The sequence below is a fragment of the Pagrus major genome, chromosome 2, assembly GCF_040436345.1.
Source record: "Pagrus major chromosome 2, Pma_NU_1.0".
Taxonomy (NCBI): Eukaryota; Metazoa; Chordata; class Actinopteri; order Spariformes; family Sparidae; genus Pagrus; species Pagrus major.
Genome location: NC_133216.1, coordinates 15,294,730 through 15,309,809, shown reverse-complemented (window position 1 = coordinate 15,309,809; position 15,080 = coordinate 15,294,730). Strand labels below are relative to the sequence as shown.

At 41.0% G+C, this 15,080-nt stretch overlaps 1 protein-coding gene across 2 annotated transcripts in view; it reads right to left on the bottom strand.

Annotated features, from left to right (window-relative positions):
* Positions 1-949: 949 nt before the first annotated feature.
* Positions 950-15,080, bottom strand: part of prkd2 (protein kinase D2) — a 39,837-nt gene continuing 25,706 nt past the window's right edge. The window contains exons 3-19 of one of the 2 annotated variants that reach the window (XM_073485110.1): positions 14,685-14,816; positions 14,332-14,531; positions 12,938-13,121; positions 12,746-12,814; positions 12,547-12,564; positions 12,215-12,374; positions 11,368-11,479; positions 10,609-10,686; positions 10,203-10,521; positions 9,403-9,455; positions 9,234-9,306; positions 8,819-8,925; positions 6,999-7,160; positions 6,641-6,739; positions 5,286-5,553; positions 4,152-4,237; positions 950-2,486 (exon numbers count right to left, since the gene is read on the bottom strand). In XM_073485110.1, the coding sequence (XP_073341211.1) occupies positions 2,262-2,486; positions 4,152-4,237; positions 5,286-5,553; positions 6,641-6,739; positions 6,999-7,160; positions 8,819-8,925; positions 9,234-9,306; positions 9,403-9,455; positions 10,203-10,521; positions 10,609-10,686; positions 11,368-11,479; positions 12,215-12,374; positions 12,547-12,564; positions 12,746-12,814; positions 12,938-13,121; positions 14,332-14,531; positions 14,685-14,816 (2,345 nt within the window). In that variant the 3' untranslated portion in view covers positions 950-2,261. The remainder of the gene's footprint in view (positions 2,487-4,151; positions 4,238-5,285; positions 5,554-6,640; positions 6,740-6,998; positions 7,161-8,818; positions 8,926-9,233; positions 9,307-9,402; positions 9,456-10,202; positions 10,522-10,608; positions 10,687-11,367; positions 11,480-12,214; positions 12,375-12,546; positions 12,565-12,745; positions 12,815-12,937; positions 13,122-14,331; positions 14,532-14,684; positions 14,817-15,080) is intronic. The other variant, XM_073485102.1, reaches the window with a different exon arrangement.

The following is a 15,080-nucleotide window of genomic DNA, read 5'->3' as shown; positions in this document are numbered from 1 at the left end:
AAAACTTCATAGTGCCCCTTTAATGTTTATATAAAACTGTATGTCGCAGTTGAATTTACCTGATTCTAGACCTCTGCATTGATACCCGCATCTGTTTATATTTACGTATATGAAAAATGTTGCCATCCGTTTATGAAGCACCTCTGATCTCTCAAGGACACAACTGCGACCAGACTGTATAGATAGTGGTTGAGAAAAGAAAAATCTCAAGTTGACCTCTTCTTCTGAATGCTTTTGGCAGATTAGATGACACTAAATAGAGACTTCATTGCTGGTGTCAGGTACAATTCTCTCCGAGGTTTGACTTTGTTTGCCTTCACTGCGGCAAACACAGTAGCCTGGGGGAAGCTGATGCGATAGTGACAAACATCCTTACAATTGAAAAATACAAAAAGTAGCAGAAATGGATAAAGATCCTTTGGTGTCATTTGCCAGTGATGATAGATGTAGTGTAGCATGAACAAGGGTGCACTCTCACCAGAGTGGCCGGCTGAAGGGCGCTCATCACAGAAAGGAAAACAACTCTCTCTTTCAGCCTCTATAGCCACAGGCTCCTCTTGAGTGCCACTCTGTCTGTGAGGTGCAATATGTCTTTGAAAATTGTCTTTGTCCTCTGATGGCTGAGACATCCCTGTAATTATTTTATATTGTGTGCGCTCAAATGCATATGTAAATGCATGCATCCATATGAGCGCATCCTTGTGACATTTAAGCAGAAATTACAGTCATCAATCTGTAATAATCTGTTATTCTGTCCAAGAGGGACAAAATAACAGTGTGTTAGACTCACTGATAAGTATTTTCGTAATAAATAACCATTTTATAGTCATTACTTCTCAGATTTGTGTGTGTTTTCTATATAGAAAGCTGAAAATTACAATGTAAAGATGACAGTTTTGTAATGTATGGATGATTGATACAATAAATAAAACATCCAAAAGACGAAAAATATTGTTCAAGGTTTGTATTATCTGTTTCCAAGGCTAGGATCCTTCAAACATGTTATACACAGTCTACATACATACATACTACATAAACTTTAGGTCACACGTGTGTATAATAGACCATTGAAACTACAATATGTTTTATATTGTGTCTAGATAATTCTACTTCACAGAAACATGCAGCATATTGACATGACAGGTAGTCAATAATCAAACTACAAATAGTCTCCAAAATCTAGTTTAGTAACACAAGCTGTCCGTCTATGCACTTTCATCATAGGGAGAGGTCTGCTCTTTGCAACAACAGTCCATTTATACCTGCTCAGGTGTAAAAATGCTGCCTCCAGTGACGGTATTTGAATCTGCGTGGACATGTTTTTCACCATTTAAATGACACAACAACTGCTTTCAATTCAGAGATGGCTGACAGTGGGCAACTCGACACAATAAGAAGCAATTTTCGCCATTCAGCAACCGTCATTGTGTCCATCATAACTGTAAAAAGCTCCCTGGTCATGGCAGATAACGAGCCGCCAGAGACGAGTTCATCTAAACCCGCAACGGCATCTTTAATCACATGTGTCTTCTGAGTGTCTATTGTGGCTCAAGGCAAGTGGTAATTACTGGAGGATTTGCTGTCACCGGATCAATACTTCCAGTTTTCACAACAGGACATGCATTTATGGGAATGCATTTGGGTTTGACTCCATGCCTGCACATTAGTAATTACCAGCACAGAGGAAGTCTTTTGTCAACATAAAGGGCTTCATCTCTGAAAAATGACTGAACCGGTATTTAGTGAAGGCATACGAGGGACTATCATTCCAGTCAGTCCACTTAAATGACTCTAATTTTAATGGGAGTCATTTTCATTTAAAATGTTAACTCTTATTTCTTGAGAAGAATATCTCAATAAGCACTCGGTTACCAAATTCTTATCTTGATCGCTGTTATTTCAAGCTGTCGCTTTGAAGAGGTTTGCAGCGAGAGGAAGAGAACACGCTGAGGTCGACTCCACTCACCAGGTCGGCCGCACAAGAGGGTTTGAAATAGAGTCGAGCAGTCTTCATTATGAAAAGGAGTTCAACAGATGAAAGAGGACCAGTAACAGAAGAGATAAATCATTAGAAGGAAGTTTGATGACCAGGCTGGAAGAGAGAAAGCTGATTTAATGCAGGCACACAGATTTGTTGCTGTGAAAGTCTAAACAGATGGAGACTATTCTTTCAAGTCCCGTAACTTGATGTCTCTTTCGGGCTCTTCCCATCCTCCCTTCCCTCTCCCTCCTTCTTGAGTCCTCCGTCTCTCCCTCTCTGGTCAGAGGATGCTGACCCTCTCAGTGAGACCTTGCACATCTGCGTCCTCCCCGCCCTCCTCATCGTCTGAGGCCGGCGCAGGAGGAGGAGGCACAAGGTGAGCGGGGTAAGGCAGAGTATGTTCGCGGGCAAACATTTGCCAGCGGCTGTCATCACTCTCGTGGGTGATGTAACGTCCGCCGAGTTTGGTCTCCAGCTCCCGCAGGTCCAGCCATGTTTGATAGTCCTGAGGAATGGGAATAAACAGAGGAATAGAGTTTCAGTTTCAGGAGCCTTGAAATTAGATCAACATTAAATGGGATTTCAAGTGGTTATAGCGCATCATCCAGTAATCACTTTAGGTCGTGCGTGTGTCTCTGTGAGTGTGTGTGTGTGTGTGTGCCAGGAAGAACTTGAATGACCCTACACTGGTACAAATTAGGGCTACTGCAACACTGAAGCTTGATTAATGAAGGTTCTTGCAACAAAAACAACAACAAGAGGTCTAGTTTTCCTCACTCCAGGCCTGAAAACCTCCTCCTCCCTATGCTCCATAGCTCCTGCAACAGACCATATTCACATGGCGGCCATTTTCCTATGACATCACGTTCATGTGTTGCTGTGTTTGAGGTTGCAAGTTGCACAGGCTACACAGGGAATCTGAAATCTTTACTATTTCAACACTTCCTGGGTGATCAGCAACTGAAAAGATGATGGCTAATGAAAACCTGGAGAGACATCGGGCCACATGTCAAGGTAAAACAACATATTTGATATCCCATTAGCTAGCGTTAGCTTTCCACCACTTCTTCGCTAACATTACTGTTTGATTACATCCAGTGCGTTTCACTTCAAAGCTTAGATAAATGTGAGAATGTGTAGAAATGAAACAGTAATGTTAGCTTGGAAGTACTGGAATGCTTATGTTAGCTGTTATTTTAGCAACAAGTAAAGCTATTTGTCCATCAGGAAACTTTTAAATCTCCATAATTTTTTTTTTATTGTCCAGTTAAACCAAAATCAGTCAATAAAGTTATAAAGTTGTGTTTTTCTGTAGTAATCAGTGATGCCAGGCCCACAGAACACTCTCCTCCGGCATCTATCGTTTTACCAATTAACTTTGTCTCATCTGTGGTCTGATAAACAGCAAATTCATCAAATTCAGTGCCAAATATCACTATTTTCCAAGTTACTGTAGCCGTCACATTTCACAGGAAGCTCATTAGATCATTATGTCAAAAAATGAAGGAGAATTACTGAGAATACCAAGCTAGCTTCTTCTTATAAAGACCGATAGTTGGTGGTGTGTGACATAGTCCCGTAAAGCGTAACACACTTATCTGAGAGATCACTGCTCCTGATGATGAACAGATGTTCGGGGGACTGAAGATGCAGCTTTCTCATCATTATAAATCAGTGTGCCATCAAAATGATTTGTAAAGCTGTCATTTACAGTAAAATAGTTGCATAATAAAGTTTTGAACTTGAAAAGAAGGCCTGCTTTTTTCACTGCTAACATTCAGTTTTGAAGGAGACACTTAATAACTGTGCAGTCAGTCAGTGAAAATATTTTTTGCTAATCCGTCCTCTCACGCCTGCAAGAAAGCTCCAAAATATCAGCCTTGAGCTGCCGTCTCATCGGAGTGCATTCCTTGCATTTATATGTACCACTTTCTGTAATGGCCACAGATTTTATTTAAGGGTTCGCAGAAGTAAAAACGTGAGAAGGGTGAGAAGGAAAGGTGAGGTGAGGTGAGGTGCTGCTCTGCCACCAAAGTCACTGGCAGCCACCACATCTGCAAACAGTGCCATTTCCTGTTCTATATTTAGGGGATTAACGCTGAGAAAAAAAAAAAAAGAGTCAGACAGTGTGTATGTTAGTGTGTGTGTAGGAGTAGTTGCTATGCGCTACCTGTAAGTATACGTGGCTGAGACTCTTGTCCACACTGTAGCGTTTCCTCATCTTAACTTGCAGCAGGTTGTTGATCAAGTCGATTGCTATGAACACAAAAGTATACACATCGTCTTATGACAAGAAACTGACAGTTTTCAGTAAAAAGAACAAGACTTCATTACAAACCTCAAGCCCTAACATGCCAGTTTCATCTGAATGATACAAACCTTAGCCCTATATTAACCTGTCTGAATGTGTAACTGATTCATACTTGCCAAAGGTTTTGGAATCAGTCCAGTAGATCACCTCAGCTGCAGTGGCTGCGACGTAATCCTTAGGGAAACTCAGACCATCAAAGTTTCGTCTAGTAAAAGTGCTTGTTTTTGCCACTCACAGGCTGATGTTGTGATTCTAAGTTTCGGACAACATTGCATAAATGATTCCTACAGAAACAGACTTTCTCGTTAAATAATAAGATTCGGTTTGTTGGAAGCACAAGTCTCGTTCGAGGAGAAGTCACACTCAATTCTCACGAGGTGAGTTGTTACAGTTGTTGTTGTTAGGTATTCACTCCTCTCTCCAACTCTGACTTTACACCGTCGTCTTCCAGCAACAACTCCCTTCTCAAGAGATTTCAGAGCGAGACTTCTCCTTGGATAAGAAGAGATAAGGGTTTCTGGTAACAAAACAGATCTTATTATTTAACAAAAGCGTCTCTCTGTTGGAAACTTTTCTGTCAAGTTTTCAGACACTAAGAATAACAACACCAGGCTGTCGGTGGCAAAAACAAGCACTTTTAGCGGACATAACTTTTAAGGTTGGAGTTTCCCCTAAGGATTACATTTAATGTAGCCATTGCAGCTGTGAGTGCCAGCTGAGGTGATCTACTGGACCAATTTCAAAACTCGTATGAATCATTTCCACTTCCCCAATACAGGGCTTATGTTTAAAAAAATACCAGAATTCTCCTTTAAAAGTGTCCTTCCTCATATACTGCATATAAAGAACCTGTCTGTATAATACAGTACAATAGTGTTCGGCAGCACCACAAACTAAATCCCTCAGAATGACAAATACAGTTGAAATGATAACTCAACAGTTTCAACACAATCTGAACATTATAACCTTCACAAAGGGAGGACAGTTGTTTACCATCACTGGAGATCTGTTTCCAGGGGTTTGGAGGGTACATGAAGGCAGCGTTGTGGATCTGGTCGTTGATATCCTCGTCCTCATTAAACGGGAATGTCCCACTCAGGCTGACGTACATAATGACACCGACCGACCACATGTCCAGTGAGCGGTTGTAGCCCTGGTTCAGCAGAACCTCCGGGGCCAAGTAGGCTGGGGTGCCGACTACCGAGCGACGGAAAGACTTTTCGCCGATGATGCGGGCAAAACCAAAGTCACACAACTTCACCTGAGAGAAGGAAACAGTGAGGAACAGTAGGCTATTTGTAAATGTAAATACATGTATGGTAGTCACATATAGTTTAATATAGCTTTTTAACGATTATTTTATATTTTATTACTTCCTTTATTTTATTTTACCCACTCTTATTTCTTATTGTGTCCTCTATATTTTTTTCAACAATTTGTGATGTTATTAGTGCTGAGAGGACGACTTCATGATTAACATTAAGTCTTTCATGCTTTTAGCTTGTAGAAAGTCCTCTTTACAAATAGATGTTATTTTGTATAAAGGGTACGCAAAAAAGAGTAGAGAACAAAACGCTGTACAATGGTTGAGGAGGCTTATTTGTCATTGGTTAAATAAATAGGAAGCTCAATATCAAAATCTGCAGAGGGCCCAAAGGGAAACAGGGTTATGTTAAAATTATTGGTAGAATTATCAAAATGAATACGACAGGTTGAACAGTAGTGTAATCGAGAGCGTTTGAAAGAGCAACGGGAAATTCCCACACTAAACTGGTATAATTTCATCAGCTTATTGAGTAAGTCAGTTACAGACTGTCGCATTGATAGGGCTGGCCCAGCTTTTCTGCGGTCAAGACAAAAAAAGGGGAAGTGGTAATATGACATGGTGGCATTTGAGAATAACAAATACAGCGAGGAAACACCCGAGTTTGTGTGTGGGTGCCCTGTGCTGTAGATCTGGACAAATTTATTTTATTCATTATTTATTTTATTGTTTTTTTGGAAAGGAAGGGGATATTTTTATATGTTCATTCAGCTATTTTTTTTTTCTTGATGTAGGGGAGCCTAAATGTTTCCTGTTTATTATCATAATCTGTATGTTTGATCATGATATTGCTGGGGTCTACTTGAGATGTTGGAATATGACATTTTCATCTGAAAGTGCACAAGATTGATGCATTTAAATGTTAAAGTCATGCCTTAGAGGGTTGAGAATCCCCCACCATACTTTTGCATGAACGCTAGAAACGACTCTGTTAGCAACTGCACTCAAGTGCTCTGACGTGTTCGTTACAGACTGTGAAACCATAAGTTGTAAGGATGGGTTTGCATGTGTGTATACAGTATACCTGCGGGAAGGGATCTGCAGAGGCAAGCAGCACATTCTCTGGTTTCAGATCGCAGTGAACGATGTTCTTAAAGTGCAGATGTCTCAGCGCTGCAAGAATCTGCACACACATAACCACAACCACACACACACACAGGATATGAGATAGTATGAAGCAAAAACAAAGCTACACACAAACATACACTTTGAACGTTATGTTGTGACGCATTGGATACGCATCAAGATGCAAAGATAGGTGGACCACAAAAGCATGCTGCACAATATCAGGACGTCATTGGTAGTAGATACGCATCACACAACAATACTGTGTATAATCTGTACACACAACAAATCCTGTCTTCACTGGGGCACATTCACACCTGTGTGATGAGGAACTTAGTGAGCCTCTCGGGCAGTCTGCCTTTCTCGCTGGAGAGGATCATCTCCAGCATGTCGCCATGAAGCTTCTCCATCACCACAAACACTTTCTCGGGGGTCTCAAACATACACTCCAGGTTCACAATGCCCAGGTGACGTAAACTCTGAGAGAGGGAAGAGAGGAGAGGAGAAATAGGATTATATGGAAAAGAGCTGGTGTTGAAAGAGGTATAGAGAATAGGAATTGAAACTGAGCAGGTTAAACAGGGCGAGAGAGAGAATATGAGGTGAATGGGAGGAGAAGAAGACAAGGAGACAGGACGTGTCAGACAGTAATCCACAGGAGAGGAATGTGAAACACAGCAGGGAGAACAGAATATTGATTGTCCGGTGCAAACAATGCTCCAAAAAATGCCATCAAAAGTGAAATTTCAGCACTCATTTATATGACTCAGAGGGGTATGATGTTTTAAAATGTATTTCACTCGAAACCTGTGGGATGTGAATAAGTCATTATAGTCTGAAAGGCCACATGAATAACAGTGAAGCTGATGGGGAAGTCAGAGAGCAAATAGAGAGACCGATGTGTTCTGTCTCCATCTGCTGGTGAACAATGCAACGTACATTTAAGTATGAGCCTAAACCAGAGCAACATGGCTGTTCGTGAAATTCAAATATATTTCTCAACTAAAATACATACAGTTGCAAACAAAACAACACTGCATCAAAGATTTTCCATGGATTGAAAAGACTGAAGCTGCAGCTTGTGATGCCCTCGATTCTCACATTACGAAACATATCAGGCAAGTAACACAAAAATGACAACATCTTTAACATACTAATGACAAAACCCTTTTGTGGTTCATTCAATCATTCTTAAAAACTGAAGCGTGCCATATGTTTTCGCAACAAATGTTCCTGTAGCTCACTCCTTTAAAGGATAACTCCACCAATTTTACCCATTAAAGTGTGTTTACAGGTTTTTGGGGAGTACTGTGGCTCCAAACGAATCTGATAAATTGCCTCCAGTGATGTCACTCAGTGGCGGTTTCCATGTATTCTCCCTCCTTTTCAAAATCTGGTGCCTATATTACCCACAATGCAACCAAGTGACATTATTGGAAGCAGTTTATCAGAATACAGGCAGCTTCATCCGGAGCCACAAAAGGCTTTATACTACTTTTTTCACATATGCAGAAGCACTCCCCAAGACCAATAATAATATTCATAGTCACTTTAAACAACTTACAAACTTTTTGTTAGCTAGTTACTGCATGTTAAACTTTATAAATAATTTGTACAATTTAAAGGTCAAATTTCACAATATACTGTACAAAAGAAATATTCCACACGACTTCAGATAATCAAAAGTAATTTCTTGAAATTTTAAACCAGACATGACAGCTCAGGCTTATGTTTCCCAAACTGTCTTGGCTTTGATGCGACTGATACAATTTTTCTGGTAAAAGGCAGAATGTACTATGAGTAAGGGTTTTTCCCTTCCTTTTTTAACATGGTCAACGAATCGCAAGTCAGACACTGAATCATCACTTCCTAAAAAGTAAACAAAGATGAAACTGCTTTATGTACTTCCTTTTAGAAATTACTCTGAACATGACTTATGACGGGATACTGATATTGACACTCATAGTTCAACTGAGTCAATACAAACCTTATTAATGTCACAATGGACAGCAGTATTGGAAGGGGTGTCAGCATTCTTTATGTATGTGCCAATATAACAACATTAATATCCATTATCTAGCAGAACACCTGTACTGTGTCACAGCTGCAGTGAAACATACAGCATGTGTGTGCTTACCTGGAGTATGGCCACCTCGTTCCTCAGCTGGCTCTCCTGCTTGGTGGGAAAGCGGAGCTTGTCGATGACTTTGACAGCTACATCCCTCCCTGTCTTCCTGTGCTTTCCTGATGGAGAGATGGAGTGTTAGCAACAGACGTGGCTGTGAACTGAACTTCACGTGGTGGACATAGATTGAACCCTTTTATCCAATTGATGCTGCAGAACCAGAGACATTGTCAATTTTCTTCTTATTGCTTGTTAAAACCTGTTGCCTACATTACCCATGATGCAACTCCTCTGCTGACAATTTGGTCAAAAATTCAGGTGTGTTATGGTGTGTGTGTGTTATACAGCACTTCATTTTGACCCTCATAAAATACAGCAACCTAGAGCTCAATCAGCTATCACTATCACTATACATAGAGCGACATACCTCCATACACAACTCCAAACTGGCCAGATCCCAGCACTTCATCAGCAAAAATCTGGTACACTGTACCAATATCCTGTAGGAGAACAACATTTAATACGTTCATCATCATCATCAGTGTATGAATAATTTCAAAGTGGAAGAAAATTGTAAAAGTTGACAAAACTCATACCACGTTCTCTTGTATTTGACTGTTGGACACCGATATGCTGATCGAGGCTTGTCCTGAAAATACAGCACCAAGAGCAAGTTAGACGGTACTGTGAGTTCTAAATTGTGTATTATTTAATGAGAACAACTTGTCACCAACTTATATCACACAGTACTATGTGTGTGTGTGTTATGAGCACAAAATGACTACCCAAGTAGGTAGAGCTGTCATCCACCAATGGTGGTTTAATTCCCAGCCCCTTTAGTCTAGATGTCAAAGTGTCGAAAAGGTGCGACTTGTGTTTTAAAGCGCTTTGAGTGGTTGCTAAGGCTAGAAAAGCTCTGTATAAATACAGTCCATTTACCATTTATAGCTTTTAAACCCATAATAATACATATATTATCACGTAATGTTCGACCTTGTTATCATCTCAAGTTATTGTGATTGGTTTTGAAACCATTTCACATTTTTAAGTAGTAGAAAAAATACTTAAGCACATTTTATAAGACGGGTGCGTTACAAATTTGTGCGTAGGAGAGGGACAAACTAAAAGATTTGGAGTTTAAAGCAAAATCCTGCACACTGTCTAACTTGCAAAGATACTTTTATTTATAAAGCATTTTATAAACTTTTTTGGTTTCCCTGATGAAGGTCTAGTATCTAAATGTCGCAAATAAGTGTATCATTACAAGTTAGACAGTGTGCGGGATTTTGTTTTCAATCACAAAATAACACAAAAGCACAAAAAACAAAAAGTTTTTTAAAAAAATGTATAAACATAATAATCAACCGCCACCTGCATTTGGCTGTTCTCAACTTACTGTGAGTTGTGTTCCCCGCAGCTGGTGGTGCGTCCTGAAAGATGACCGGCATGAGGGCCTGACGGATGGCGCTCTCCCAAGCCTTGGCCACCTCGCGTCCGATGCCGCTGTTTGGAGCTACTTGGCTGGGGGAGGGAGGGGTCGGGGGGAGAGTCTGGGGATTGCTGGGAGACACAGGAGGGAGGGTGTTGGGGTCCTCCCCAACAAAGTAGCACATAGTGCCAGTGATGAGCTCAAAGCAGTGAGGATTTGTGCCTGGGGGGACGAGAGTGAAGTTTCCAGCAGGACGCACCTCCAGGATCTCAGACAGAGGGATCTCCTGCAAGAGGAAGCAGCAATTAAAAAAAAGGGGTGCACACTTCAAATAGTTGAGATTGTAGGTTTTCATGGAGTAATCTATAGTTACCTTGTAGTATTTGTTGGTGGTGTTGTTCTGGAAAAGGATGATGCACTTACAGTCCAGACGCCAGTAGTGCCTCTTTCTCTGTTGGGGGTTGGAGTAGGATGTGGTACGGATGGACGTTGAGGGTTTGGATGGAGAGAGGACAGAGAGAGTGAGGGATGGGGCATGGATTGGGGCAAAGTTCAGGGATCAATATGAATGAATTTTGAGTTCAAAGTTGACATCCAGAGGAAGAGATGACTGGCCTTATGTGAAGGATGAGCAGGAGAACAAGCTGCAGGAGAAGAAGGTGGAAACAAAGAGGAAAGAGAAGAGTTGAAGAAAGAAAAGGAGGACGTTAGTGAAGCCGGAGAGGAAACACAAGACAAGCAAGGCAGAAAAGTTTCTTTGAGGTCAAATCTAGAGACTGAGTTCTGAGAAAGAAAAGGCAGAAAAAAGGCTTTTAGCTTGAATCCAGCATTCATCGGCTGAGTGCTGTTATGTTTTCAGGGAGAGTTAGCCTCACCATAAATCTATTTCTAACTATTTCTTTCACCCATGCGTCCTTCATATCTCTAAGTGAGTGGAAGTAAACAAAACAATCTCACTGCAGTGAGTCATGGAAAAGAGGAAAGTGAGTTCTTGCATCTAGAATAAATTGACTTAAATCTGTATGTTCAGCTCCGACAACAATGACAAGGAGAGGTTCAGGAGAGGTGCAGACTGGTTTGAATACCCAGAGAGAGGATAGCATGGGAATTACAGGATGGGTAACGTTTTTACCAGTGTGTCCTTGTTGCTGTAGTGAACCATCCATCCTTCCTTGATAGCCGTACTGGATCGACGGGTTGTCTGTCTCACTGATTGTACCACTCTCATTAGTGGGATGTAAACACTAGAAGAAGGAGGACAGGACTCAGTGGTCAGTGAAATGTGTGTGTGTGTTTTTAAAGGAAGCCAATAAAAATATTATCAAAATGATCATGTCAATTTGAAAATGAAGATGTTATTCCATAAAAGCATTATAATCTGTGTCGTTTGAGTAAAAATAGAAGTAAACATACAATAATCCAATTTGCATTTCACTTTTACACACTTGTTCAAAGACCTGAACTGCTCTAAAGTGGACATTGTTTAAATGCAATAGGCAAAGAACTGCCCTCAGTCTATTTACATTTGAATGCCAACACACTCTTTTGGGGACCAAATGAAAATGAAAATACAATCTGTCTGGTTGGCAGGTCTTCAGTTATGACATCCTGCCAGTTTCTTGGTATTTAGCCCTCACACTACCAGCTGTGGTGGCATGTAAGTGTTAATGCAGTAGACTGGGGGCTGTACAGCCACTGTACAGCAGATGAGGTGTTTGAAAATGAGATGTAGAATGTTGTTTTCATTTTCAAATTGTTAGAAATTGCATTTTCATTTTAGTAACGTCATAGAAGGCCCATTGGAATATGTGAAAATGAAATTGCGAATTTGATTATTGATTTTTCAATTACATTATCATTGTCAAGTTCACATTATCATTTTATATAGTCTCTGTTTCTGTGTGCACCGTTATTCTGACAGGTATTCCTACAACATTCATTAAGTAGTTTTCCTCCAAATATGTGTGTTTTCCTCAAACCTCTGATCGCCGCTGGTTCCATCCTGGTTGTTTTCAGGAGAAAAGGACCCAGGGATGCTGCAGGCCTCGTCTGAGTCATCCATTGAAGACTTGTCTGCAGCGTCGTAGTCAGTGCTGTAGTCCATGGGCACCTCAGGGTCTGCACTGGGACTCAATATGTCTGGGGGGAAAAAGAGGGAGAGGAGCGGTTGAGTGCGACTTGATTTAAAGTGGTTATGTGTTTAAAATGCTGTGAAAAACTACTTGCTACTGCTGTGACTACTACTACTAAAGGCCGCTACCAGAGGAGTACAGCTTTACATGCATCAATACCAAGTACTGATAATACTTACCGGAGTTACTTCTGTTGTCTGAGAAGATAAAAACATTAGTGAGTTTCAGTCTTGTTAGATAATGTATTATATCATGTATGGGTGTTAAAGTAAGCTAATTCTGACAATGGAGACATGCAGATGAGAATATAATACTGAATCCATGCAGTGTTAACAGAGTCATAAACACATTAGAAAAGTGATTTATATTTTCCCTCACCGATGGTCTCCCCGAGGCAGTCATTGGGAACCTTGTACGCACAGCGTTTATGGCAGTTGAACTTGCAGTCTGAAAGGAACAAAACGCAATTCATTCAGATCCGATTACACGTAATCTGATTAGATTTAGCTAGATTTATTCTGCATCACACTGGACGTCCAGAAAGGTGCCTCTCTCTTCGTCTGCACCCACCTTTGCACTGAAGGCCCTGCCTGAACAGTCCTCGGAGCAGCCTCTTGCAGTACTGGCAGACAGTCGGCCGTGTGTACGAGTGGACGGCGAACGTGTGAGGCACCTTCACCTTGCTCATCAGGATCTTGTCCAGATGAACAGGTCTGCCCGTGTAGAAGCGGCGGGCATCACTAGCAGTCCGTGGCTAGCAAAACAGACAGGGAACAGAGATCGTCAATGAAGTTGATAGTATGTGGGTAATTAAAACAGCAAGAACACTACTTATTAAGTGTTCATTTATTAATTTCTTATTCTTAAACGTGCAATAATTTCCCTAAGCCATTTGGGGGCAGCAGAAACAAGTGGACAAAGCAATGGTGCAACAATCCAACAGTCTCATTCAGTGTCTGTACCTGCTCCTGAGGTAAATATCTCTGTAGCTCTTTAGCTGTGTAGTGTAGTGCTCCACTGTGTTCACCAGCTAGTTGTTATCTGTGTCTGTCTGCTGTTTAGTGCTAAGCAGATAGTCAACAGTTGTTGTTGTTGTTTTTTTCACTAAAAACAGCTGCCTGCTAATGGTGAAAGTGATGCAAAAACAGTAAAGTTGTGGGCAAAGTATGGAGTCTAAAGTCAAGTAAGGTGATGTCTTTTGTCTTCTGTGCACACTTGTGTTATCTTGTGCCAACAAGTTATTATCGTGTGTGAACAAGATCAATTCACCTCTCAGGACTTTAGGGGCTCTAATGATGAGGGGAGCTGCAGATTCACATGATAATTCTCTGTGGCTTCATTGCCTTCACATCAGTCATTTCTAATCATTTGATAGTTGATGGTTGTTATAATGAAAAATATTGATTATAGCTGGTTAAAGCCTTATTTCCTGTCAAACTAGATGGCTTCCATACATTATTCTGTTTTGTGCCAGATTTAAAGGAGAATACAATCACAAATAATGTCTTTTATGTTGACAAAGTGGCATTAATGTCACCAATAATGAGCTAATAAGTTTACTTCAAGGGTTCACCCAAATTACAATGGATACAAACCACTTGTACAAGTAGTTTTTGTTTCATCTGAAGAGCGATTATTAATATTTGAACAGCCATCTGCTTTTAGTAGGAACAATTTTCTATGAAAATTGTTCAGGAGGCTAAAACGTCTGTGCATTATTGTTTCTGGGAATGTTGTGCTGACATTTCCAAATGAAAGATGTCATTGCCATCACATGTACTTTCAGTCTCAACATAAAAACCTTCTTAATCTGTGACTAAACTGAATTAAGGTGGGTTTACCTAATTTGAGACCTTAAATTAAAACTTAAAACTGTTCAACAAGGTCAAATAAATGTTGTCCCTTGGAAAGCCTCCCCCACTTTAATAGTCTAAAACTGACCAAGGCACCGTGTGCATAGGTACCATTTGTGTGTGTGAGCGGATGAGGCTGACGTCCTCTGTGCAGGTGGAGACCGTCCCTACGCTGAACACCGACTCAGTGGTGGAGAGGCGCAGGGACTGGCTGCTGCTTAAGGACGTGGTGGACAGACGCCGTTTGCGAGCTCCACTGCAGTTGTTTGGGATGCTGAATGCACAGCGCTTGTGGTAGTTTAGTCCACATCCTGCAGGGGGCGGCATGGATCAGAGAAGCAGGAGATCGACAGAGCAGGAGAGGGGAGGAGATGGAGCATATGTGGTGAGTGTTATAATACATTTCTCAGAGAAATTTGTGAACCACATCAAACTGTGACACTTCATCTCCCCATTTTCCTCACCGTCACACTTTAGCCCTTGTCTGACCAGTCCGAACAGCATCTCTCCACAGTGATCGCAGAAGGCCGGGGCCCGGTATGAGTGCACATTGAGTGCGTGGGGCCGAATCTGGAAATCTTCAAACGTGGCTGCCGCTTAAAGGGATTACAGGGGTAGAGCGTGATCACACGATACTATCATACTACTTTAAATGTGCAGAACAAAGAATGATTAGATGGATGAGATGGAGACAGGATAGAAAAGTAGATGGTTTTTCCTCCTGACAGGGGAGTATTATAGTTTGAAACAATGGAAGAACAGATTAGGCACATCATAAGATAAGTAGTAGTAAAATAAGCAGATAAGGACTGATTTCAAAAGTAGTGATGCTGAGTGACAATAGTAATGAAAGGGAGATA